The 26,963-nt window shown below is 35.2% G+C and overlaps 2 protein-coding genes across 7 annotated transcripts; one reads left to right on the top strand and one right to left on the bottom strand.

Annotated features, from left to right (window-relative positions):
- The first annotated feature begins 189 nt into the window (after positions 1 to 189).
- Positions 190 to 23,127, top strand: PRL-1 (protein-tyrosine phosphatase 4A family member PRL-1). 6 transcript variants are annotated; one of them, XM_013321052.1, is made up of 6 exons: positions 190 to 310; positions 19,108 to 19,293; positions 19,960 to 20,453; positions 21,263 to 21,429; positions 21,650 to 21,781; positions 21,958 to 23,127. In XM_013321052.1, exons 3-6 carry the CDS (start codon positions 20,346 to 20,348, stop codon positions 22,064 to 22,066), a joined length of 516 nt encoding a protein of 171 aa, XP_013176506.1. In that variant the 5' UTR covers positions 190 to 310; positions 19,108 to 19,293; positions 19,960 to 20,345; the 3' UTR covers positions 22,067 to 23,127. The 6 variants fall into 6 exon arrangements, with proteins under 6 accessions (XP_013176506.1, XP_013176505.1, XP_013176508.1 ...); XM_013321051.1 differs by lacking the exon at positions 190 to 310 and adding an exon at positions 12,582 to 12,767; XM_013321054.1 differs by lacking the exon at positions 190 to 310 and adding an exon at positions 12,796 to 12,916.
- Positions 23,128 to 23,883: 756 nt separating this feature from the next.
- On the bottom strand, positions 23,884 to 26,741 carry phr (deoxyribodipyrimidine photo-lyase photorepair). The gene is made up of 7 exons (XM_013321112.1): positions 26,181 to 26,741; positions 25,858 to 26,060; positions 25,509 to 25,667; positions 25,141 to 25,339; positions 24,817 to 25,009; positions 24,505 to 24,746; positions 23,884 to 24,372 (listed from the first exon to the last, which is right to left on the bottom strand). Exons 1-7 carry the CDS (start codon positions 26,590 to 26,592, stop codon positions 24,209 to 24,211), a joined length of 1,572 nt encoding a protein of 523 aa, XP_013176566.1. The 5' UTR covers positions 26,593 to 26,741; the 3' UTR covers positions 23,884 to 24,208.
- Between the last annotated feature and the right edge of the window lie 222 nt (positions 26,742 to 26,963).

Raw genomic sequence — 26,963 nt, forward strand, 5'->3', positions numbered from 1 at the left:
ATTTTCCAATTATATGAGTTCGTTAGACGTATTGACGTAGGATGTAAAATGTTGAAATATTAATGGAGATTGTTGCGCCCTCATCACAGTGTTATATTTTTGGTCAGGCTATAAATTGTAACTTTTGGTAGAAAATATTATTTTTTTGAGGGTAAGTTAAAAGGAAAGTATTTTTGTTAACTGGCAACATTAAACGGCAGTTCGGCAATTTTTTTGTGCGAGGCACACGTTTTCCGCGTGTGTGGTGAATTTTGTTGGCTGTTCACGGCTGCATCCGTTCAATTTTTATTCAATGTGTATGGCTGTGGAGGTAAGTAAATGTATTACTTTCGTATAAAATTTCCAAAAACCTCTGAAATTGTATGTAACTAAAGAAGGTCGCACCCTCCCATCAACATCGTACGTCACCATGCAGGCGTTCATGGATTTTCCTACTATAAGTGAAACTAACTTTTAAGTATGCAGAGAACCGATTTTCGTTTGTTATAAAATACTTGATGGCATGTTTTGGAACAATTCGTGAGTATTTATATGAAACCTTTTGCTAATAACCTCCTAAGAAATGAGCACACGTACATTTTATGTACTGTAAAATAGAACCTAAAATGAGAGCATATAAGTTATTTCTGGTTTGTGCGAAAAACTTTGGAGTTAAACCTTGGAAAAGTTACATCGTATCGCGTAGTTGTTATTTAAATATTGGGATGGGCTAAATTCTAATAGTTTTACCGGTATTACATTTAATTCATTATTTGAGATAAACTTTTTTTTCTGGAATACCCTCAAATATCAAGTTATAAACCTTATCTTATTTAGTTTTAGATTTTTTACACACAAAAAAAAGTTAAACCATTAAAGCAAAAAGAAAGTAATAAAAAGGTTTATAAGAAGATAAATTATTGAAATGTGGGAAAAAAATTCTATTGATACTTCTACCTGGACTTTTCAAGATCCCTTTGTTAGTTTACTATGGCAAGTTTTTGTGACATTCCTTGTGACCATGGTCACAATTAACAATTGAATTGTAAGGTGGTTTACCACTGCAGTTTTCTTTGTTGTATAATTTTATGTATTATGAAACATTATATGAATGTTGATCCATATTGAACTACTTTTACATTTTGTAAATGACCAACAATTACATTGTTATTGTTTTGACAAATTTCTTAAAAAATATGTTGCACAATATTTCAAGTTTGTAAATACAAACAATGTTATACCACATTCCTTTATTTTACATACAAACTGGTTTAAAACTAGGAAACTGTAAAACTGCAGTTCATTTAATGACCTTATTTGGATTCAAATGTAGTTTCATTACGAACTTTATCTCACATTACAGAAATAATTTAAAACAACTTTTAGTTGACATTGAAATGATTGTTATTGTCAATAACCTTATTCTTACTTATTTATTAAGTTTATATGTAAAGATATATTAAACTTTATATGAATCAAACATGTATGGTATGAGAAAATTATTAAGAAACATTAATATTTTGCTTTTAATTTGTTAAACCTTTAAACATAACTTTGAACCTAACTGTAGAGTGTTGTATTTAATGAGTATCATTTTATTTTTCATTGCTACCTATAGTATTAAATACGGCCTTTCCAATTTAGGAAAGAGTGGTGTCACTTGATTTATTTCCGTCCTTATTGACTGAGGTAAATCCTTCTCTTTAGGATGTAAAATTATGTTAAATTTATATTTTTGGACGTATGAGTCATATCACAATCAACTGACCGATTACTTGGTTATGATGTTATGATGCACATCCTAATTATTTAAAGTGTTTGTCTATGTAAAGATTGGACTAACAAAAAATTACTAATATTTTTAAAACATACACAACCCATAAAATAAAATTCTATATAGAATTAAATAAACATTTTTTATTTCTTTTTTAAATATTATTTCATACTAAATGTTTCTAGGCATTGTATGCAATTAACTTCACTATTAGAAGTTTAGGTAACCGGATATATTTATCTTGAGCACGTTTGTCTAGTATTCAATCATTTATAGGTATTGAGAGCACCGATTGACGTCATTTGTTGCGCAAATGCGAGGACTAATCATTTTCTACGTTCCATGTAAATGTATATCGCGTGAACCAACGCTCTGCACAATACGTCACGATTGCATAACAACTTCCCTTTATCACAAGTCGTAAAAATTAGACGTGGCTTTGCGTCTATTGTTAAATATTAATCGATCAAAGCATATCAATGTTGGAAGTCCGATAAAATAACTTATATTTCAACATGATTTACTGTAGGAGTATAATAATATATAATATAAAAAGTACGGTTATATGTATAACTCTGGACTCTGGATATAACTAGGGGCGTCGACCCGGCCTTGGCGGGCGTGTGTTGACCCTGCGCAGGCGCAGGCGCTGGCCCGTTAACTCGAGTGCGCACGATCCTGCTCGAACGTTCACGAAACAGAGCGACCGGTATAGGCAACTACCAAAATGGTGCGTCTCGTTGACCGATGACACACGCACTGAGTATGTCGTCATCATTCGCGAACGCTCTATTAGATGAGTTTTTTTAATTCACTTCGATAAGTAATAGAATACGTACGAACAGAACAAAGCGAGTTATTCAACGTTTATTTCAAACATATAGCTACATTTGGCACACGACTGTTATATTTGCCTTAATTTTCAGTATAATTAGTATCAATTGGAACTAAAATGCTAGGTCATTTACACCAATGTTAGATGATGGTGGCTTCTATTCGTAAAACAATCCATTTTAACCTCTAATCGTTCTCAATGGTAATGAAACTTCGTACTAAAGACTGCGGTATACATGTTATATTCCATAAGCCCTACCTGTAGTTATATTATCCTTAACAAATCAAGTACGAAGAATTTCTGGTGCGGTTGAATGACGTTTTTTTACTGCGAGGGATGTATCCGGTGGAGGCGCGTCGTATAAAAACTCGAGTCATTCGGTTGGGGCGACGCCGACGGTCGTTGCTCCAGACTGCCGAGACGGGGCATCGAAGGGGCGACGATCTCCGTCCCTTGCCAACTGCGACTCATTAAACAACTCCAACTTGCGACTTAATCTAATGAAGTCGTAAATACCTATACCATGTTAATGAACTCATGCGTGCTAGTACTGTGCCCTTAATTAATAATGTAAGAGTATCCTATCAATCCAATCATGGTTAATAAAAGAAATTGCTACTATATTTGCACTGAAACTGTTCGCTGAACGGAATGTATTTACCTTAGAATGTCTTATTAATGATAGACAAAAGACGGCGGGTTATTAGGACAATGAAGTAAACAAAGTGATGTAATCTTATATTCAGATTTACAAAATAATGTAGGTACTTGGGATATCGCACGTTACGTTCTATTTTAATTGTTGAAGGTCACATTAAAAGTTCATGTAAAATTGTACCGTCATAATTTCGCACGTTTTGTTTCACCAGAAAGAAGCGCTAAAAATGCAACTTGTACGCTACGCGAATCGGGATATTGACTTACAGTTAGGGACCAATGACACCTGTCGTCAAAGTGAAAAGATACAACAGTTATTAAATCTGGGAAGTCTGTATTTATTTGAACTACAAACAAGTCAATGATTATGTTTTTCAGATCAGCTATCTATAAGCATTTGTTTTAGTTAAATTCAAAATAAATCTACTAATTTGAGTGTTTTTCTTTAGTTAATAAAAAAAAAACGACCAGTCAGCCGTCCCAAGTCCAACGCATACAATAATAGCATACTATCGACCGTAAAAACAATATTTATGATGTTGATGTACTTATCATTTAAATGTAGGAGTCTCAATTATTTTTGTAAATTAATAAGCCAATAGGTCATTTACCATGTATTTATTTTGATGTCATTAGTACAAGATTAAAGCAAATAACTTTTAAATAAATTGATATAAAAACGGCTATACGCTCACGTATATTCGTCCGGGGGCGGCACCGACTAGTTTCGAGCCCATCGGGGGTCCTTCATCAGGATGAGTGGTATTGGTATTATTTCGCTTCATATATCGGACTTCATACTTCGGACGAATATACGTGAGTGTTTAGCCGTTTTTATATCAGTTTATTATAATGTCTCACGAAACTTTGAATAATTTAATAACTTTTAAATATGAAATGTTTGTACCCATTTTTACAATACTGTAAGATCCTAAACTTTTATAAACACAAAAGTTAATCCTGATGAGATTATATCGAAATAAATTTCGTGTTATTGTTATCATAACTTATCAAGAGACACTCAATGATGTCATTGTTGACTGTTTCCTTATTATAAATGAAAATAATATTATATATAAAAATAATATTCTACGTATACTAAACTTAACAAATCTGAATCCGAATAGATTCAGATGTCAAAATCATTGTATCAGTTCCATAGTTAAGCCTTGATAAGAATAATCTAACGTGTGTATTTCACAAAAAGATTTTACGATTTATCGATTCGTAAGTACAATAGCCGATTCCTTAAGCAACAAAGTCTAGATCGAAAATGAACGGAGATAAACGACATTGTGCCAATATTTCCTGTTTACTGTAGTCAGTTATTTTATGAAATGTTTCTTATTATTAATATGTAGTTCCTTTGATATGTCTTGATCTAAAGAATGTCATATCGTCTTCTTCCTCGGCGTTTCATATAATATACATTTTACACAAATCACATACTGTAGATGCCAAAAAAAATCTTAATTACTGAAAAACGAGTTCCCTCAATAACTTTTTATATTGGTAAATCGCTTATTTTTTAAGTTTTTGAATATAACTTTACTATTCATGTATTTAGATTAAAATAATAATTTTAAAATATTTGTTTTAAAATTCAGCAGATAGATGGCGCTATTCCGTCCATTAAAGTGTCAGTCACTCGGGTTTTTTTTGGAAATATTAAGGTCAGGTTATCAATTACGTCAATGTGTTTATGAATGGATATTTATCTGTCATCTTTAGCATAATGCGGTGCTGTATTATCAAGTCTTATGACGTTTATTAATTGCGTCTAGTCACTCCCGTTTTCTCTTCGTATTCTTTAACTAAATAAGTATCAAATTGTAATGAGATTTATCTGGATATTATACTTTACAAATTTAGTCATTTCGACATAAAAAGCAAACATTTTAATAAGACAACACTTTAACTATCTGTATGATTAAAGGAAATTGGCGCCACGTAACAACTATGAAACTTCATAACGTTGGAATTTTTATTTCAACTCTGTATTAATGTTTCAATAAACTTATGTTTTTTTATGATATCACATGTGATGAAAGCTTAATTATGTATTTAGTTAATGAAACTGCCTACAAAACTCTTTAAATGTTTTATGAGCACGTTAATTAAACAAACCAACCTAGAATGCTGGCTTTAAATAAAGCCAGATGTGTACAGAGGGATGGGTCTGCATTGTTTCTGTGGAATTCAATTAGTAAATGGGTTAGTCGCGACGAGTGGCAGGTAAAGCGGGTCACAGTGACGCCCTGCGCCAAGCTATCCGGGTCACGGAGACACACCGCGACAGGACACGTATACCGCTATACTAGTTTCACACGAGGGCAGAACTGTAATTCAATCTAGCAGGACAGTGCAATACTATTATTGCTAAAATGATAATGTCAAAAGTCTTGTTCTGTTTTGACGTACCCACGTGTGAAATAAGATTAACATACGTTGTCTAACTGACGTGGCTTTTTATCACTAGGCCAAGTTCAGATTGTCTGGAACTGTCTAAACTCGATCAATATTAATGACTGATATGTCAATCAAGATTTATTGCATTGTTTCTTTTTGATTTTAAGATAACTTGTATGTATTTAAGATTATTTTATTTTTAAAAAGATACAGATGTGACTTTTTTGCAAAAAGCGTTAAATAATATTTTATATAGCAAGATTGAAATCGAGCAAGTTGCCACAGATTTAGTCGAAATAGCGAAATAACTACTGTGTGTAGACATCCTCAGGTGCAGATGCGTTGCCTATTCAATTACTTCCACTTCACGCTTGCCTTCTGTTTGGTCGTGGTATTGCACCGGGTGAGCCAGTCCATTCGTGGAACAGATGTTGTTCGCGTCTACCACTGTAAAATTTTAATTACCTTGTATAGCGTGGGAATGACGTCATCTTCAGTGCTTACGTCACTGTAAGATGTCACTACATTTGTGAGTCTGTGCCTGACATTTACTATTCTCTATGTTGCCCGAGACAAGCATGTTGATAAAGGTTAAAAGGTAACGTAGACACACCCACATTAGACTTTCCACCCACCTTCGTAGACTTAATGGAAACTTATTAATGCTGCCTTGTTGTGGATGCAGTTTTTTTTACGCCTTCACCCACTTGTTAAGCATTATAAATGTCTAAATTAGGTCAAGTACTCTTAGTAGATATAAGGCAGTTTCGTCATTTTCGGTCAAATAATTTTTAAATTTTACAATTTTTAATTATTGTATAGGTGATACAAACTAATATTTATTTGTTAAATAAACGATGACCCCACTAACACGAACCCTTTCCAATCTCATGTGTCAGTAACTTCGGTGCAGACGCTCAAGAATTTCCGTCGCGTCAACGCGATTTTATTTTGAACCGTTGAACTTTTGGAATGCCTATTTATAGAGTGCACATTCACACGTGGTGGTTTCCAATTTCGGTTGGTACAATTTTGAGTTTTAATGCACGTAGATAGGGTGGTTTAGTTGGGTCGCGTACGAGGCGCAGGCGGAGTCGATGACCGAGTATTGATCTCGGCGAAGTGGGTCGCGACCCGGTTCCCGTTGCACGGGCTGGGGCTGCAGCGGTCACCTTTTAGCCCCAGACAGACTTGCAGGGGCAAGGATAATGTCACGCCTACCATTTTTTCCATATTTCGTTAACATTTAACATTTTAATACCAAATTGTAATAACTACAGCTTTGGTTGTGATAGTTGTTTTATTCAATATTTCTTTAGTCTGATTTAATTTTTTAAATACACAGAGGCTAGTAGGTATTTGACTCCGCTATAAAAAAGGATAAAACAGTCTATGAAAAGAAACATTTGCATGTTTTTCGATGTTAGTTATTAAGCGAGGCCTTAGAATAAACCTTGTAGGTGTAATTAAAGCGGCTAATGTTCAAACAATGAGTTTGCCAGTTTTCTTGAAAATTATTCTGTTCGTACTCTACAATCCGGTAAACGTTCGTAACCGGTACGATAACATTAAATGCCAGTTTGCCTGCGAACTGCTTTGTAATCGAATTTTGTTGTCGCAGAACCGCAAATACTTATGGAGAATTTCAATACTGTTCCTTAATACATTGGTTTAGAATTCAAATTATTGCCTCCGCTTATTTAGAGAAAGTTTGAATTATTCATGGTAGGATAATAAGGGCCTGGTATTTACAGCTACGAAATTATTTCCATGGTATATAGGATGTAGTTAACTGGAAAGGTTGGTACCAGTGAAGCGCGTTGGTGCGCTAGTGTACATGTTGTGAAAGTTGATTTGCCACAACGCCCCACCGCGCACCCACAAAAGGACTTTACTTGCGGTTACTTTCCCGACCTCTTTGTCTTCTATCTTTGCTAATGTTGTAACTGTAAATTTTATTATTATAGGATTACAAACGTTAATAAACTCGTGAACCTCAGGCAAGCGACATGATAAAGTGGCTTGTTACTGTCAATCGTTTTGACATCGTTGGATGACTTTAAAAAAAAAGTTGCTGCAATAATGTCTTTAGATGAATCTTCAAGAACACTACGGGTAACTGTAGTCCTTCTCGAATATTCTTTTAACGGTTCCGAAAACTTTTTATCTACTTCAATTTTATCAATAGAATTCTTATCGGTTATCTGAAGTATTATTATCAAAATATTATATTTTATTCTAGAATTTGTACAAGTACTTCTCGTATATTTCGTTTGAGACGAGTATTTGTGTTTTGTTGCTAGGCGATTAATTTGAGAATGACCTTCGCTCAGTCGTCTCAATGTGAACTCTGTTGGGAGAGGTAACATGTTTTTTATTGCACATATCCCATCGCTATTATCAAACAAGTTAATGAACAAGGTTTTAAAATATCATATTTAAATATGTTTCTGTGCTGTGTGATAACACGGGAAAAAGCTAAACGGTATTATGTCAAGCATATAAAATGCGTTCTCTAATTAGCACCGAAATGCTGTGAATTCATTGAAAATTAAAAATAGACTTTATAAGAGTAAAAGTTTTTAATTAGCAGGTTAGTTAATAATAGTTACCTAGTCTAGTAACACAATTCTTGGGGCGTACAAGAATAGCGATGCGCGGGCCGCGGCCCCGCCCTTGCGTCGATAAGCGTTGCCTGAACGTTCCCTCAAGAATTCTCAAAGGCACTCGAGCTTCGACGCCTTCGAGTGTTTGTTCTTCTAAGAGCTTAGCTGGACGCCCCACACTCGCCAAAAGCTATTACATTTTTATGGTAATGTTTAAATTTTTCATTTGTTTTGTTTTATAAAAATGGTATAACTTCGGGGATTAGGCTGTTTTTAATTAGACTTGCGAAACGCCCATGTTATATGTGCGGTTAACCGTCGGTTTCTGAGGCTAAAAACTCCGTTGAAAACATATTGTTGTCACTGTTTTGTCAAAGATAATGATAGGGATGATATGTTTTGAACAGAGATTTTAGGTTAAGAAACCTACGTGAATTTTATTAACGATACTGTTTAAGTACTCATCAGATGAATTTCCTAAGATATAAGATTCCTTTCGTAGGCTTGTCAAAATTGTTACATGAACAACTTCATACATACGTCTGTAACTATTATCCCAGTCTTATCTTTTAAATGTAAAATGAACATGTCCGCATTTTAGTAAACTTAAGGTGGAACATAGCGTCACGAATTTATATGTCTGAAAGGCAACTTTATCACGAAGTATCATTAACTTGTAGCGGTGTTCTACAAGGCTTAGAAAACTAGGAAACACAATGACACAATAATCAGTTGGTGGTAGTTACGTTGACATTCTTATACTTTTACAATACAGTTGTATCTTAAAGATAATCTCTTGAAATTATTATTTCTTAGCCAGAAACTAACTCTTATCTCATTTGAAGTTATACGTCACAAGCAGCTTGCGAAGCGATTGTTATCATTTTCTCAGTCTACCATTACAATGGAGGAGGATGAAAGGACTTACCAAAATACTTTTATACAAGAGTTAGCGGTAGGCTTTTAATGACCTTTACTACTTAAGAACCCACTGATTTAAAACAAGAGTTGGCGATAATGTCATCTTCATCTCTCTCAATTTTTTCTTAAAACAACTGTGATAAATAAATGTTTTTGTATGATTGTTTAGGCAATGAAAACCCATTATTAAACTGATCAAAATGCAAACCGTATTTCGTGCCGGCGGTGAATCATCGCCGCATGGTACGAAACCCGATCTGAGCAGGATCGTTGTACCAAGTAACCGCACGTTTGCACTCGTTATCGTAACTGTCCTATAAGCTTACTTGTGGTTTTTTTGTATGTCTAGTAAAATGCCTTTATCAAGATTTGTAGGAAAAACTCTAAAAATTAAGCGTGATGAATATTTAGTTCTGTAAGTACAACCTCCACAATCTTAACAATGTAATTCCATAATCGCTAGACGTATCTGGGTCAAATTTTGAATTAATATATTTAAAGTCTAGGATAGCGAATAGGCTAATAACTCAGCGTTTAACGATTAACGAACATTAACGAATTCCAAGATTATTCAATGTTGAAAATTTTGTTGAGGAGATATTTTCATATGAATTCTTAGACATTTTTATAACTTAACACCTGTTGCAAAAAATGGTTGTTGATAGTTTCGCTTTAAAATGAATCAATCGATTGACATTTCATTCAATAATATTATAATTTATAACGCGTCTTGCAGTTTTACCGTATTAAAACAATAACTAAGAAGTAACGTGTAAGAGAATAGACTATTGTTTACCTTTTAACAAGCAGAGGTTCTAAAAATCAGGCAAATTAATTAATTACACGTGTTTTTTAAACATGCGAGTTTTTTATTCTTGTTCATCCATATCTTCATAAGGCCGATATACACGGACTGCATCAATGAAATGTGAATGTAGATTTTATCAAAATTACATAGTTCACGCTTTATTTTAGTTTAGTTAATCGGACTTGCATTGCGGACACAAACAATTTATATATGATACATATCAAAAAAGTTTCAGCATTAATGTTCATGAAATGATTTCATTATAAGAGTTAATAAGTTGACGTTATATCGAAGTATTTCCATATTAAATTACCTTGTACCAATTTTACACAAAATCAATTGATTATAACTTGCTTATCACAAAACTTTTAAGCCTACAAATGTTTGCTCAACTGGTTTATTCAGCAAATAATTTTAAAAACTTCTTAAATGAAATTACTATTAACAGTTCTGTCGGATTTTAATTCCGACTCCCGAAGAGTATTCCTTTTAATAATTTATTAACGGTAACTCAGCATTAGTTATAAATTATGTCAGTTAATCTCTTGTTGATCCGGATTAGTAGAGGCAAGAGACAGGCGAAGCTAACTACATATCAGATAAACGTCTGTTGTCAACGTAGGCGGCCTGTTTATGCTAAACCCTAGAATATTTATGATGTTCATGTTTTATTACTCTTAAAGAATCGTATTCTTTGAACCTACCTGAATAAACCTAATATTCTACCTACAACCACACCACAGATTCCAACACTTGCAACATTTTTATGATGTTGGGAGCCAAAAATTCATACACTTCGAGTATTGAAATTATGTACAAGTCCAAAATATAATATTAAAATGATTAATTACTTAACAATGATTATGAATAAGTTAATTATAGATTTGTCAAAGCCAAATATCAAAGTAAATATTTACAAAGCAAGCATTATGTTTGATTGTGTAATTAACCGTAATTAATAGACCGGGACTTTAGTATTGAATGTAGGTGGGTTGTAGGTTTCAAACGTACACCCACAAACCTGAGTATAGCTTATTGTGTGCTTAGTACGCCCACTCTACTCTAACTTGTTGCTCTATGGAAATAATCGTTTCTAGTATATGATAGACGGACGGGTGAACGTAGACGTTTTAAATTGTTTTCCGCCTACGTTCGCTTCGATGCAATTTCTTAGCCCTTTATTCTATTAAATTTATATCGCAATCGGAAATGCCAATGTGGAATGGATCTAAATTTATCATAGATGATAATACGAAGAAAAAATTCTTAAGTTAGGATTCTTCCTCTTTTCCGGGGTTCGTCAAAATATGATTTTGAATCGGTTCGAGAGAGTTCCCTGTTGTAATCAACTGCTTATTATAGAGGTTTTTCTCTATTTTTACTATAATATTTAGCTATAAATTGCACAATTACTAGGTCAATCTTATACCACTATAGAAAATCAAAACAATGAATTCTTAAATATGAAAACGTTTTGATTTCTTGTTTTAAATGTTCAAACATTTTATTATTGGCAACGTACGTGCTCACCATCTCACAAGTATTCATTCACGGCGTGGGATTTAGTTGAAGCTTTTTTATTTATTTCTACTATTATTAGATTGTTCACGACGCAGTCGCTCATCGGAAATGTTCACAGGCGTTCAAACAAAAAAATTCCATTCTTTTATAAATAAACCTTTTTCAAACATAACTTTTTTACACTCTAGTGTATAACCATATTTACCGTGATATTTAACTGGACTGTTACTTGTATAAAAGAGAATATGAGGGGTGAAAAATATGTTTTTTACGAGTATGTCAGTGGAAACCTATTCTAACATTTCTCACGATGTGAATCTCTACCACCCACGACGTGGATGACACCGTGTTTAGTCTTACTACGTTCATAAAAACGCCTTCGGCGTAATGTAACAAGTGAAGCGAACACAAGTTTAGCATTTCCTTGCTAAACAAAAGTTTCAAATGATAAGTGTTATTATCATGCGTCATTGTGTTTATGCGTATGCTTCAGGCTGACAGTGATTAGAATTTTAGAATAATACGTATTAAACTTTAAGGTATTGTAATGATTACATTTAATGCATAAAAGTTTTACATTTTTTACATTTATAGCATTAACATTATTAATGTAGGTCTCGTGGGAGAAGCCGGCCTCATATTTTTTTGACCGTAACGTCAAACGTCTCATTTATTAATTGAGATTTACAAATGTAATTATTATGTGCATATGTTTACCCGTGGTAAACATATTATGAAACTTATTATAAATGTTTTTATAAAAGTTGATGTAGCTTATAATTATAATTATATTCATTCGGATTACATATATTCAATCATCCTAAAGTTAAGCGAAGTTCGATCACAATAATTACAGAAACTTTTCACCAAAGATTGTAAAAAGTTTCCAATGTCTATGATTAAATATTTAAAAAATGTTCAATTAACTTGTTACGTGTTTTAAAAAGTTTTATAAGTTTGAATATTTCATCAATGCAAAGTTGGCAACCCTGCGCGTGCTATGACGCCAGCAGGCGGCTGGCAACGTGACGTCGACCGCGGCCGCCCGCGCTCTGACCGCCGCCGCCGGCACCGCCATTCGCCAGTCTCTGCACGCCCGCGGCACGGACAGTGTCGACCCGTTGCGATGTAAACGCCTAACCCAACTCTACTGTCTACGACGACAGCTACTGCTGCGCGAAAGTTGAAGTTTTCCCGGCTCTACTTGTGTACCCATAACTTTGTTAAAGTGCTATCATCCGCCCATATCGGACGCATGTAAGTGATGTTTTTGTGTCACCACTAGTCTCTGGAGGCGCTGAGTTTACCGAGGCCGAGAAATGAACACGGCACATGTGACGAAACTCCGACGAAAGTAGAACACAACTGGGAACGTATAGTAACTAACCGGCCGTATTTTGGATATGGTAAATATACGTGACGTGAACACGACCTAATGCACTTTGTCAAACTTTAAGCTCGGTTTTTGAGTTTTATAGCACATCGTTCTTTTAGACGTTTTCTTAGTTTGAACGCAAGCAACAGGTGTCCCGAGTACAAGGCGACACGTATACGCACGCTTTACGATCATTGTTCGATAGTTACCCGCTCTATCTTATCAATTCGGTGCGCCGTTACCAGTTTGTTATAGAAAGCGGTGGAACATGTACAACACCGATAAACCCGTACACAGGCGTTGTTATTTAACATGGGAAAGTCATACTTTTAATTTGCTAATTCCATTTCTGCCACTGATAGCTCCCGACGCTAAACATTTAGCCCACTTTCATGTAGAGCTCGCTCGTTGCTCGCTCGTCATTTCTTTTTATAGAACAAAATAATTCGACCCGGTGGGCGTGCGATTGTGTCCATTTTAATTGACAAACACAATAAGCTTAACTTCAATTGTTACGCGTGCACTTCATTTTTGCCCACACTAAAGTAATTCATTTGATTTTTAGGTGTGGTTAAGTTATTCGTATGTTTTTATTATACATGTTTGATTTCTCGGCCTAAGTAACATGTTGTTTTGAGCTTTGACCTCGAACAAACATTGATATCGTTATTAGTTATGTGTTTTAAGCGACACGATTTTTTATGTAAATTAATTTAGCGATGTCTGGCTTCCTCGGTGTGGGCTTATGTCATTGCCAATGTCATTATTTCACGGTCGAAGTTAATAGCCGTGATTATAGTCTCCTTGAGACTTGCTTTATGTTTTAAATTTATTTTAATGGACGAATTGTATACAACTTTTGGGCATAAATACATTTGTACGTACAATTTAAATCTACATTGAGAAGGAAAACTCATTTGTGCAAATATTTTTATTTTATCATTTATTATTTATGGTTTTGATTCACTTGTTTATTATTGTGTTTTGTCCTCGTAGCATGTTTTTTCTGTAATACAGCGAAAAAAGTTGAACAAACATAAATTTATATATTTTATTAATGGTTTAAAATGTGTTAAATCTTGAATTAGCTATTTTTTACTATGAAATATTCAGTTCAATTTAGGATAATGTGAAAGCCCTTCGCTTATTTCATCTGTTTTTGGATAAGTATTTCTCATGTTGGCATTTGGCATTTAACAAATATATTTACTGCACATATAGGATGTTTACTAAAAATAAATAATCTATTTGTTTTATGTTAAAATCACTTGAGTCCGTACAATCCTGGTGGTAGACAGAAAATTATTTACACGATCGTATAGATCCTCATCAGTTATTTCATTCGAAAGAGGCTAAAACCTTTTTTCCAACTTCCTATGTAAATGTTTTTGATATTTCTTATATGTTCGTTATATCTTGTCGGTTGTCTTCGTCATAATATGATGTTTCTTTTAATCGCTTCACTTGATGGTTCTAGCTACAGTTTCTAATTTCAAGTTGGATAAGTACAATTCTTTTAGTGAAATAAGAAATATTGAATGATAAAAACTCCGTTAGCATGCGTTTGAACACGCGACCTCGATGTTAATTATACGTACAAAAAGTATTGGTTTTTATGAAAATACACGCAATTCTACATTCAATATTTTGTTTGTAAGATTAATAAATTTGTCGTAAAGTCAAACTGCTATCATTACTTTGACTAAAAATATAAACTATGTTTTAATAGGAACAGTAAATCGTTCACCTACCAGCTGTATAACATGGCCTTAGACTGGATCAAGAGTAGTGCTCGAAATCGTTTAAATAAAAATAGTCTAAAACTAGAGTAGAAATATCAATTTGTGGCAAAGAATAAGGTTGTCCTATTCAGCGTAGGCAATCTAGATCAGGTACAATTACCTGATCAAATGACCATAGATCATAAAATCATTTTTTAATGAAATTATAGGCAAATCTTTTAATTTTAACACAATTATTAGGTACGTTCAACATTTTATTTTCCTTATTCTTCGTGGAATTGTTTAGTTGTGCGTAAATTCTTTCTCCATGAGTAATCGTGTGTGAACACCGCGTCATTCACCTGTCCTGGTTGTGTGTTTTGTTTAGTCTTAATCTTTGTGTAAACATTTCTATTATCTTGTACAATTCCTTAAGGTTTTTTTAATATGTTACACGCAAGTTTATTTTAAAATTACACATATCGATAGTTGACCTTTGTAATAAATACAAATATTTACGCGGTTAATACTTTAACAGTAGGTCGGTCTTATGCGTAACAATGTTTTTGTGGAATTGAATGAATTTACTGAAATTGTTACCCTAATCTCTTGTCAAGTGAGAACACAAAAAGTTCTGAATTGTCTCTATTGAAAAGGGTTTTTATTATTTCTAATGTTTACCCTGTCCAATATCATGTTTGGATTTGTATTTTAACTCAATTTTTTTGGTTTTTCCAAATTTTAGATTTGAATCGATTTATTCAATAAACGATTATTAAAAATTTAAGAAACGCTACAAAGTCGATTACTAGCGCGTCTCAATTGTTCAATTCAAACTAGATTGTGCACTGGGTATTGCATGTTTCAGACATACAAATATCCAATTTTTAGACGTCTAAACATGATACGTAAATAGGTGTTTGACGCCATCGTCAGTGTCCTAGCATTAACAGAACACGACGTGCGCAAGCGCCGTGATCTGTTTGTTAACATTGTCGCAAGTGTGATTTTTATTTTGCAAAAATAGATCAAATCATGCTAATATTGATGTCTTCATTCGACCTTGGTACATCATTTGCGACTTAATTTTTTATACATCTGCATCGTACTGCGCATTAAAGACGTCATGTTTTGGTAAACAGAATATTTAAGTGTAGCATCAGTATTTCGTGGAAGTATGTCAGTCGTAATAATAATAGCGTGTTCATTGAATGTGAAACGTATCAATATTTATCACTAGTCCATGTATCTTGTAACTCGGTAATTATAATTTACAGTTCAAAGCACGTTAGCTCAACATTTATATAATGTTCAGAGCTAAGCTGTCTATCTGGTACGTGACTGAAACACAAGCAATCTGGCGTTGGCATTAATCTCAGCAGTACCAACATACAGACGTACGTGGCACTGACCCTCTTAGACAAATATGTCGCGGCAGATTAGAATTTTACCATTTATGTGTAAAACACAGAGTATTTAACACGTTAACTGCAATGTCGGACTATATGGCCAACAAGCTAATGTTTCAATCAGGCCGTGTCGGACTATGTGTCCGACAAGTCATACTTCCATTCAACACCTCGCTGTGACTTTTTAATCGAATTGTTGTATACAAGTGACCCGCAAGGACCCATTGAAATGGTTTTGGACAAAATTATAAAAAAAAAATAGAAAAATCATTCTGGCAGCTAACGTGTTAACGATTTGAATGTTCATAGAGCTTGTCTGTAACTTTTGAGTTCTGGTTTAATTCAATGAACTCGTTAGAATCGTACTACAGATCACAACAAATATTTTTAGTTCTGTTTTTTTTTAAATACGAATAAAGGCCGCAAATGTAGCAATAAAATTCACCCGAGAAATGTAAACATTGAAAAGATAGAAATAAATAGTAAAGTGGTACGTCAAGGTAACGAAGTAGTTTCCTAGAAGCGTTGCAACGACGGAGAAGCACGCTCGTTATACTATTGTGGGACTGGCCTCGGCCGACACTTCCTCAAATGCATCAATATGCTGCCAGCACTTGAGTTGCTAGTTCCACAGACATGCTTCCTTAGTCGAAGTAAGTCATAAAAACTGAGGTATAAATTACGTAAACTCCCAAAATAATACATCTGGAGTCATATACATATATTTAATAAAAGGATTTCTTAATTGTATGTTGTATTTGTATTTCCACAATCACATATGAACACGATTGCAACATCTTTTCAAATAATTGCATATAAATACGCTAGATTTTATATCTTGTAAAGATTTTTCTATATAAATGTATAAATTTTTCATGTCGATACACAATATACATGTTTTTTTAATGGGATCACTTTGGTTTATTTTTATTTTAGAATAATAAGACTTAATAATATTATAATTTGCAATAAGCATAGTAAAATAAACACTGCAACTTTGTGCATGTTATTCGATATACCGCGTAATGTTATAATCAATACTCTATTATATCAACCAAGGTCTTCGAAGTATCGCTATTGGATGAAATGTAGATTAGATATATATTTTTTTAATAATGAAAATTGCATCCATAAAATGTAAGGAACCTACTAGAATAATATGAGAGATAATTTTAGAACGTAAATTGTGTTTATTATTGCTCATACTACAATAAGAATGTAGCATTTTACAAAGAAGTCAATAACAATCGCTATATTTTACCGTTTACAGCTTTTAATTGCGACAGGGTCAAGCCTGTACGTAAACCTGGCACAAAGGAAATAAAACAATCAATCAGCCAACGATACATGATTCGTGAAATTAGTTGGCGCCTACCCGATAAACGATGTGTCGCGGGCACGTGGCCCCGATCTGCGGCGTACGTCTATTGAATTCACATTGTCTGCCCATAACAAGCGACCGCCAGCGGTCAGCAGGCTATTGATAGATTAATAACATCCGTGCTCACATCCGAATGCCCTTGCTTATGCACTGTTTATAGAGCCGTGTGAAAATATTTTCAATCCGTCCTTTGTTATCGATGTCGTCACCCGTTCGCAGCTACCGTGAGCTCCAGCCACCTTGCAAATGATTGTACGTCCATTTTCGGTGAAGTACCCGTTGCTGTACGATTTTTATCCTCCGTACAACGAATCATCAAAAATCCTAGTAGAATAATATCAATAGAAAGATGGACTATATTTTACAGGTATAATGTTAGAAATAAATTATCATTTCGCCTTTGATTGAGCGGTTTAGCACATGTTTATTGCACAACTATTTTCAACTTAAAGAGCACTTATCTCCTCCACCATCAAACGATTTCTTCACTTCACCATGCATAAAACTTAAGATGGCAATAAGCAGACAATGTGAGTTAAATCGTCTGCATAGTTTGCACATGTGCTGGCAGTCTGGAGTTTATCGAGCGTCCCGTCTAGTCGACATTCTCCAATCTTTGCCTCCAGACTCTGCGTTATCGAACGAGACCCCAACATCAGAGGGGCTGACATCTTATCTTTTATATATTGTTTGCCCAACCTTTCCTGGCCGAATTCGATTGCAATTTCTGATTATTTTATATAATTGTTCAATATCTAAAAGCTAAATTGGAATATAAATAATTCGTTGATTTATTTCCATATCTTTGTAAGCGCTATCATTATCTTTAGATTTAGATATGTATCTTATAAAGACAAAAGAATTCCGCGATCGTAAAAACTTCGTTGTAATATTTTTAATTAATTTGATTGATTGTTCCGTAATGCCTCGTATTTATTGCTCCCGTGTTGTTTTTTAACCATGATATACAAACTAACACACTCTAAACTACAGTAAACTTTGAGTTATTAGGCAGCCATATATTTCAGTGATTTAAAGACGCGAGATGGAAACATCAACATGATTCTAACTTTTCTCTTGGCCGGATCCCAAGTCTGCTTTCCGTCGCTCCTCAAAAATCTCAACGAAAATAAATATGTGCCGAGAAGTTGTTTTCGTTGAAATGTCGGTGTGCTAATTGCGATGGCGGTTCATATAGCTGCCAGTGTTTCTGGCTTTATCAACGTATTAGAGAGAAATGTGTAAATGTAAACAAGACGCGGTGGCTACGCGCAGCGACAGAGTACCGCTGCCAACATCTGTTGCGCGTTGGCCCGACTCAGTGGCGCGATGCCCTCGTTAATCGTCGCCTCTCACACTACTCGGCGATAAAATATCCTTCCAAAGTATTCTCGGTACCTCAAGATGCCAGTACGATGTCTGGCGAACGATATATACAAGTCGGTGATCTCGCCATTATGTCCGTTTTCTTAGAGACGTGATCATTAGTGCCTAATTAGAGCTCATAAACAGATTGTGTAAATTTCACGGTATCCCATTAAGTTGTTCGGTTCATTAAAAGTAATAATCATTGTGTAAATATAATAAGTGAATTTGTCGGCAGACAGTTATTGTATGTACTACTTGCGTTTATGGTGTTTATGTTTTGAGTGATGCGGCAGTGAATGTCGGCATAAGTTGAAGCACTAAAGGCTCGGTTGTGTTGTTACAGCTGGGCATTTCTTCTGTGGCGACATTGATGGAGTTCCGCTTGGACAGCGCGGAGTACTGCCAGGCCCAACACAAATAAAGTGCGGGCGTGTGAGCGAGAGCGTAGCGAGCACCCGCGGGACCCATGCGGCCGGGAGCGCGCCCAGACACCCCTTACACACGCTATATGTTGCTCATACACCCACAGGTAAACTAACTATTCCTATTTGTATTTCAAATCATCATCATTAATTTTGGAACTTTGATGTATGTAAATCTGACGATCAAGTTACTCTATAATAATAAGAGTAGCTTTTAACATTAGTAAAGGCAAATGCTAGACATCCATGGTGTGTGCGTTTAAATATATTTACTGAAAACCTCTTAACAGGCCTTCGTCTTATCACATTGTTACTGAGTGGATCGCATGAGATGTTTAATTAATACGTTCCGATGTTCTTTATTGTGACCACAACGAGTCCGCATTTATCGAAATGCACACAATGGGAGCGCTGTCGGCTGTCGCTGTCGGCCGTGTTTACAATAACCGTTATCGCACGATTGTGTGCCGACTGGCAGCGGTGGAGCTGGCACAGGACACAGCAGCCGCGAGCCGCACTCCCCGCGCGCTCACATGACGGCCACGACGCCGCCACTCCGTCGCACATCATCTACTACTAACAAAACTTGGCTATTTTTATGAACAAATTCTTAACTCCGCTCCGCCGCTCCCCGCCTCAGTGTCCGCCGCTCCCCGCCTCAGTGTCCGCCGCTGCTTTGACGCAACCAAAGTCGAAATGTCATCGCTCATTAATCAAACAGACGCTTTCCCAGTTTTCCCGACTCTAATTTTTTTTAAATACTTCTGTTTCAGCTTCCTTAAATCCGAATCCCGCTGCTGATTGGAGCATATCATCACTCTCAGTTGCCGGAGTTCAACCGAAGAGGAATAGAAACAAACCAACTTATGTTACGCGGCTGATTCCTTATTAGTTTTCGATCCCCATTCTGAACCTTCGTTTGTCCGTCTTCGAATGTGCCCGAGCGTTTGAAGGCGACATCCATGCGGGTGGTTTTCATTATATAATTGGACCCTTTTTAAAGAAAAACCTCGAAACTGAAGTGTGTTGTGTGGAAATAGAGTGACAATTTGCCTGTTAGACTCTGACGGATACCTGCACGTTCTGTCGCGAGTGAAGTGAGGCCACCAGCTCGGTGTGGGACATCGTATCGTATAGCTGAGACACGCCACCAGCAGTCATGAAGCAAAAGGACATCCGGCCGGCGCCCTCGCTCATCGAGTACAAGAGCATGCGCTTCCTCATCACCGATCGCCCCTCTGACGTCACCATACAGTCTTATCTGCAGGTTAGTTATCAATACCACCTTACTATATTCCTTCGATTTAACTTACTAACAGTTATATAAATATAATTTTATTTAATAAAATTATTTACCTATATGTAGTATTATTTCAAATATATAGTTGTTTCTATAGTAAGTTACTTGATGAACAAATCAACAGTTTATTAAACGTAATAATAGCACACAGCGATAACTTTGTTTCATAATTAACAATTGAAATGTTAGAATAAGCTATTCACTAAAAAAAGTAGCGAAATCAATATTATAAAGAGTTTAAAAAAAAATTGTATGACGATGCATTTGTTGCCGTGCGCCGGAGCACGTATGCATAGTGATGTCTTTGAAGCTATCTAATGTGATATGGGTGCGGCGAGAACAATCGCTCCGATGTCACTCCACCTCCAGTACCGTTTTATTCGAGCACTTATATAATTGGAGTACTTATAAACTCGTACTTGTAGATATAAGGAAAATATTCAAGTTGTTGTTGTAGATATAGTTTTGAGTTTTACGTTAAAATTTCACAAATAAATTGACTGTCAAATTTGCGCCTATTTTCTTTGGCTATACATATCAAAAAGATGGACGTCATCAGTACATGAATGCCGCTCTAGTATGTGATTTTTACCATCACGTGTCGCTGGGAAATTTCTCATCGCGCGCTTACTGACATTAAAATAGATATTTTACTTTATTTACAACTGACAAAGATGATACCGAAGTAGTCAATGGGAGTCTACCTTCAGGGGTAGTCTTTATGAGAGTAGTCTGTAGCTATCTCCAGATGATAACGTATGTTATGTTGGTGTCAGGAGTTGCGCAAGCACAACGTGTGCACGGTGGTGCGTGTATGCGAGCCGAGCTACGACACGGCGCCGCTGCGTGCGGAGGGCATCATAGTGCGCGACCTCGCATACGACGACGGCACCTTCCCGCCGCCCAACGTCGTCGACGAATGGTTCGAGATCCTGCGCGACAAGTAAGCAACTTTACATCGCAATCATTACAATGCAATGCCGAATATTAACAACTGCTTTACAATGCAACCGGATAAGAGCAAAATGTTATCTTGCACGTTTCGAGCTTTCATTTCAGTTTTCTTCTAGGGTAGAAGAAGCAATCACCTTATTTTTGCATACATGTAACAAGTAAATTCAAGTTCAGTATATTGATGGCCGCGTGCCCGTGTGTGTGTTCAGTGCGGCCCAGAAGCCCGAGGCGGCGGTGGCGGTGCACTGCGTGGCGGGGCTGGGCCGCGCGCCCGTCATGGTGGCCATCGCGCTCATCGAGCTCGGCATGAAGTACGAGGAGGCCGTCGAGACCATACGCGAGTCAGTATACATTATATTAAAACTTACTACTGGGTTAACATCATCCTGTCGATTGACACAAAATTCTGTTTTTGCTCTCATTATGGGGAGAATGGTGGTCGCCACGATTGTAAGTGGCCGATATTCCACCAGTGATCTACGAGGCATTATAATAAAATATTGAATGATATTTGCAGTCAGCGTCGCGGCGCCATCAACGCCAAGCAGCTGTCCTACCTGGAGAAGTACCGGCCCAAGTCTAGACTGAAGAAGAACGGGCACAAGAACTCGTGCTGCGTGCAGTAGCGACCGCAGCCGCAGCCGACAGCCGACAGCGAATGTAGCTCTGCTTTCACACACACACTAACACACGGAGCACAACCAACTAGTATGTAATGTAGCCACACAACAGACCGCCAGACCCCCCCCCCTCTCTACCTCCCCCCACCCCACCATCTGTTTCCCAACAACGTCCAAAACTCATGCAAAAAATCAGCTCATATTCCAAGGGATGGACAATTTTTAGTCTTTTATTTGTTCAATTTGAATGAAATGCTGTGAACTAAACCTTACGTTTGTTTTTGAAAAACAATTTTATTTCTTGGATGTTTATTTTGTCAATTTGAAATATCGTGTGGATAGATTTAAAATAACAGTAATGATTTGGTTTTAATAATAATTGTGCATCCCAACAACTAGGAATTTGGTACCGACCTCGTCGCTCCGTCTTGAAATATTTTCACTTTTTCTATGAATTTTAATTACAATTAGGAGCCATATTAACTTTTGTATGGCGTGTGTATGGCGGCCGTGTATGACGCCACACATTGTGTTCACATCGACCGCTCGCTCACTTCGGGGACTTCATAATAACAATTGCAATATCCATAATAACAATTGAGTCAGATTCGCGTACCTCCTTACATTAATTTTCTATTTTATTATTTCTTTGTGTGTTGACATTATGATGATTTTCCTTTGTATAATTTTATTATTTTCATTTATTTGAGACTTGTTTATTAATAAAATGTGACATAATAGATGATGATAAAATATTTTGTGTTTCATATCGATTTGATTATTGCCTGATCGTGAATATAAATTTATTTTATGTGCTTTTGTGACGAAATATAATATTAATTAATTAGATATTGTTTTTTCGATGCCGTGTAATACATTTTATATAGGATTCGAAATTCTCAAACCTTTGACTACGATGCTAACTTAACTCTGTAAAAGTTCCGACGAGAAATAGCTATTTGATATTATTTTTCTATTTCTAATTTTATGATGTTTATCGAAATATATGACTGTGTAACCACGGAACAGCCACATTCATGAATAAAAATATTTATAAGCAAAGCAAATGGTGTTTTATTTCTGTTCTTGAATAATCTTAATACAATAATAATAAACAAATACAAATAATTTTGTCGTCGCCCACGACTCCATCCTCACGGATTAAAAAAAATAGTTTGGAAGAACATGTAGGCTACTTATTTTATTCTACATCTGTGCCTAACTTCATCAAGATCCGTTGAGACGTTCTAGAGATACTTTCTAAACATCCATACATCCGGACTCAAAATATTACTAAAATTGTATCCTTTTATTTTCAGCTGTTTAAAATTTTTAAAACGTCTCAAAAAGAAATTGAAATAAAAAATTGTATAATAATTAAAATGTTTATTTTTAAAAATTAAAAAACATTACTTTGTACTTTCAGATATATTAAAAATTAAAATTTACGATTATAACTATTTCAATGCGATATTAAATTGTAAAGAGAAGTTATTAACGCCGATAGCAATTTTACACTAAGAAAACTGCTAAATTGTAGTTTTTTTATCATTAATTATAGTAATAATATTACGAATGAATTACTTAACTAATTCGATGTACATTTGAAAATTGAATTTTTTTACAGCATACCAATTACTTAAATATTTTTTGTCTGCCAAAGACACTTACACTTACCAAAAAAAATTAAGTGCTTATAAAATATAGACATAGTAAACTATAGGTACCTCAAATATTTGTCTTAACAATCTTACTCATCAAATATTAAAACAGATCATCAATAATATTAATAATAAAACATTTTACAAAAACTTAATAATTATGACAACATTAACCCTTAAATATTTAACAAATGTTATAATATTATTTTTAACCGACTAACAGAGTACTATTTTGAGTATGTAAATCTACTCAATTGAGACCACCTGCAGCCTAAACTTATCTAAGCTAATTTTATACTGGACTCCATCGGCTAAGTGCTAAATTTATTGCCAACAAACTTAATCCAATTGGGCCGATTGACTCTATAGAATCAATAAAAAATTCACATTGGACCACTTGACTGTCCCAACAGTAAACAACCTTCTTCTCTGATGGCCGTAGACAAAATTACTATTAAGAGGTACAGTCAGAGCTTGTTGGTTATAATTAATTATTTTTGTACTTGTGTTGTTTCCCGCCGTAGCGCGCGACGAACGCGGCGATGTCGAACTTGCGCTTGCAGCCGTTGTAGTTCATGTAACGGATCTTACCGAAGACCGCGCGCTCCGCCCAGCCCTGGTCGTGCACCCCGCAGATAGACCACATGCAACCTGCAACCAATTATACTATGTTGAAAAAAATGCATGAACCTGCGTCATATGACCGTAAAAAAAATAGTTAATAAAACAAAGATTTTTGTATAAAAATAAAAAGATGTTCAGTTATTAAAACCTAAAACTTACCAACAAATCCATTAGGGTCTCTGCCATCTATACTGTAATGATCATTCAAGTAAATTGCATATTTGAGTGCATCCTCTGGACTCGGCGTCCATTCTAGAATCTTCTTGCACCAGTACATACGAAGGAAGCCATGCATCTTGCCTTCTTTGACTAACTGCAGTTGTGCTGAATTCCACAGTTCGTCATGAGTTTCTGCTTTAGACAGCTGTTCTAATGTGTATATGTGGGTTCGTTTATCTTTTCTGAAACAGAGAACAAGGTATATGTAGCAAGAAGGTAAAAACTAGCAAGTAATTAAAGAAAACTACAAACCTATGATCATCTAGAGTCTTTTGTGCCCAATTACTAGCGCCCTTTATGGTGTCATAATGTTCGTTGTAAAAACAAAAATTGTCAGCCAGTTCTCTACGGACAATCGATTCTTCGAGATAAGCATTCACACTTTCAGTGTACTGTGATTTGTATTTTTGAACACAAAGCGCAACTCTCTGGACTGAAATCTGACCTTTAAAGAAATATGTTTGCAAAACATTAATACCACATGGTGTTCTATGAAGTACAAATAAATTTTTTTGACAGTCTAAAACTCACTTCTATTAAAAAAAAATTATGTACAGTAATATGAAATGAAATTACCAAAATGATACCATGGAGATAGATTACTCAGAGCATCTTGTGTGGGATCATTTCGTTTGGTTGCAAATATCTTCAATCTCTTTTCAAGGAAACTCTTTAATGTCTTCATAGCTTCGTCATAACCTGGACTAGCCCATTCCACCGGTCCTACAGTTTTGTCAGCTTCTCTTGTCTCTATTGCCTTGTCCCAATCTATTGACTATAACATATATAGTTTAAATTACCTAACCAGGTATAAAAAAGAGTTTAGACCGAAACTACACTTTATACCCATTTACTAAGTAATGCATCCAATAAATTACTTTAAATAATAAACGTGCAAAGCAATTTTTATGTAACTGGAATACCGCAAATGGAGATGACTGTACCTCTGGTTTGAATTTGCTTGTATATGGATGCTTAATGACTGGTGGAAACTCAGTTAAATATTCCTCTAACTTAGAATTGATCTTGTTCCTTATAGTTCTTGCAGAATACTCAAGTTTTTCAGAGGCAACCCAACATGGCACCACATTGTGTGCATCCACCTAGAATAAGTCAGATGTTACTCAAAATTATTTTACAAAATAAAGTGATTTTTTTTCTATTCAATGATAAATAAATAGTGTCTTTTCATATTAATTAAACATAACAATGTGTAACTATTTGTATTTTTTTATTTAAATTATGTTAATGTTCAAGTTCTTAAAAAATTTATTTAAATGAAATAAAAATTACCTGTATTAAAGGTACATCTTTTTTAAATTTTTTCTTAGCTCCTTCCAGCCAACTCATAGGTGTTCTCAGGGGGTTGAAGTCACACACAACTGCCCCAATCTTATGGTCAATAATCCACTGTGGCAGCGCATCTGCACCACTTCCTTCCAGGAGATGGAAAGATATATTTAACTTTTTACATTCGGTGGCAACTTTTTCTAGGCCTATAAAGTGGGGTACCATAAATGTATGATTATAATTAACATAGCTCAGATATTTGTGATTAATTAAGCTATTATGTTATTTATTTATGCCAAGTGACTTACACCGTCTACATATATTACCTTTAATTAAGAAATGAAATTGTCTCACAGAGGCATCTAAATATTTCGCAATCAAACAAAAACATACATGAAGTGGGACTTCATTCTTAAGAGCTAATTTTTGCGCATACAAAAACGCCCAGTTGTCTTGAACTCTGCTGTCCCTTGACATCCAATAAACAATGCCCTCGCAATAGTCAGGCACAAGTTGTTCTTGTGATATTATACGCACGCGCTTCTTGTTAAAAACAAAATTAGTTATTGAGTCTGCTGTAGCTTCCCGACTATTTTGTATTTCATTCATAAATTCAGCTACAGATGTTTGGGTCCGTTTGTTTTCAACATTAGAAGTTCCCGCAGATAACTTTATTTTTTTCGCAGCTGAAGCCATTTTCCTGATTGTACAAAATGAAAGAGAAAATACTGTATTCATAAATGTATGTAAGATAATCTTCCTTTTATAAAATACTTAAAATATTTGTCTGATTTGTAATTCATAACATCGGTTTTAATATTTTACGCGCGTTTCAAGATAAACTTATAAAATTTGACACTTCGCTGACAGCTGACACAGCAGTTGTACAAATGTCTATTTGACATTATACGAAGGGTGGCCATTACTCTAAAATTTTGATGCCAACTGAGTGTAAAACATTCTAACCAAAAAAACTGCAAAAAACACATACAATACTATTGATGTAAAATGAATATGTGTACTTAACACAGGATTTGTAACACATAGGGATTGGCGTATGACGGATTTCCATTTAGCAGAATAAAGACACACTTAAACGACTTCTACAT

The sequence above is a fragment of the Papilio xuthus genome, unplaced genomic scaffold (assembly GCF_000836235.2).
Source record: "Papilio xuthus unplaced genomic scaffold, Pxut_1.1 DF825946.1, whole genome shotgun sequence".
Lineage (NCBI taxonomy): Eukaryota > Metazoa > Arthropoda > Insecta > Lepidoptera > Papilionidae > Papilio > Papilio xuthus.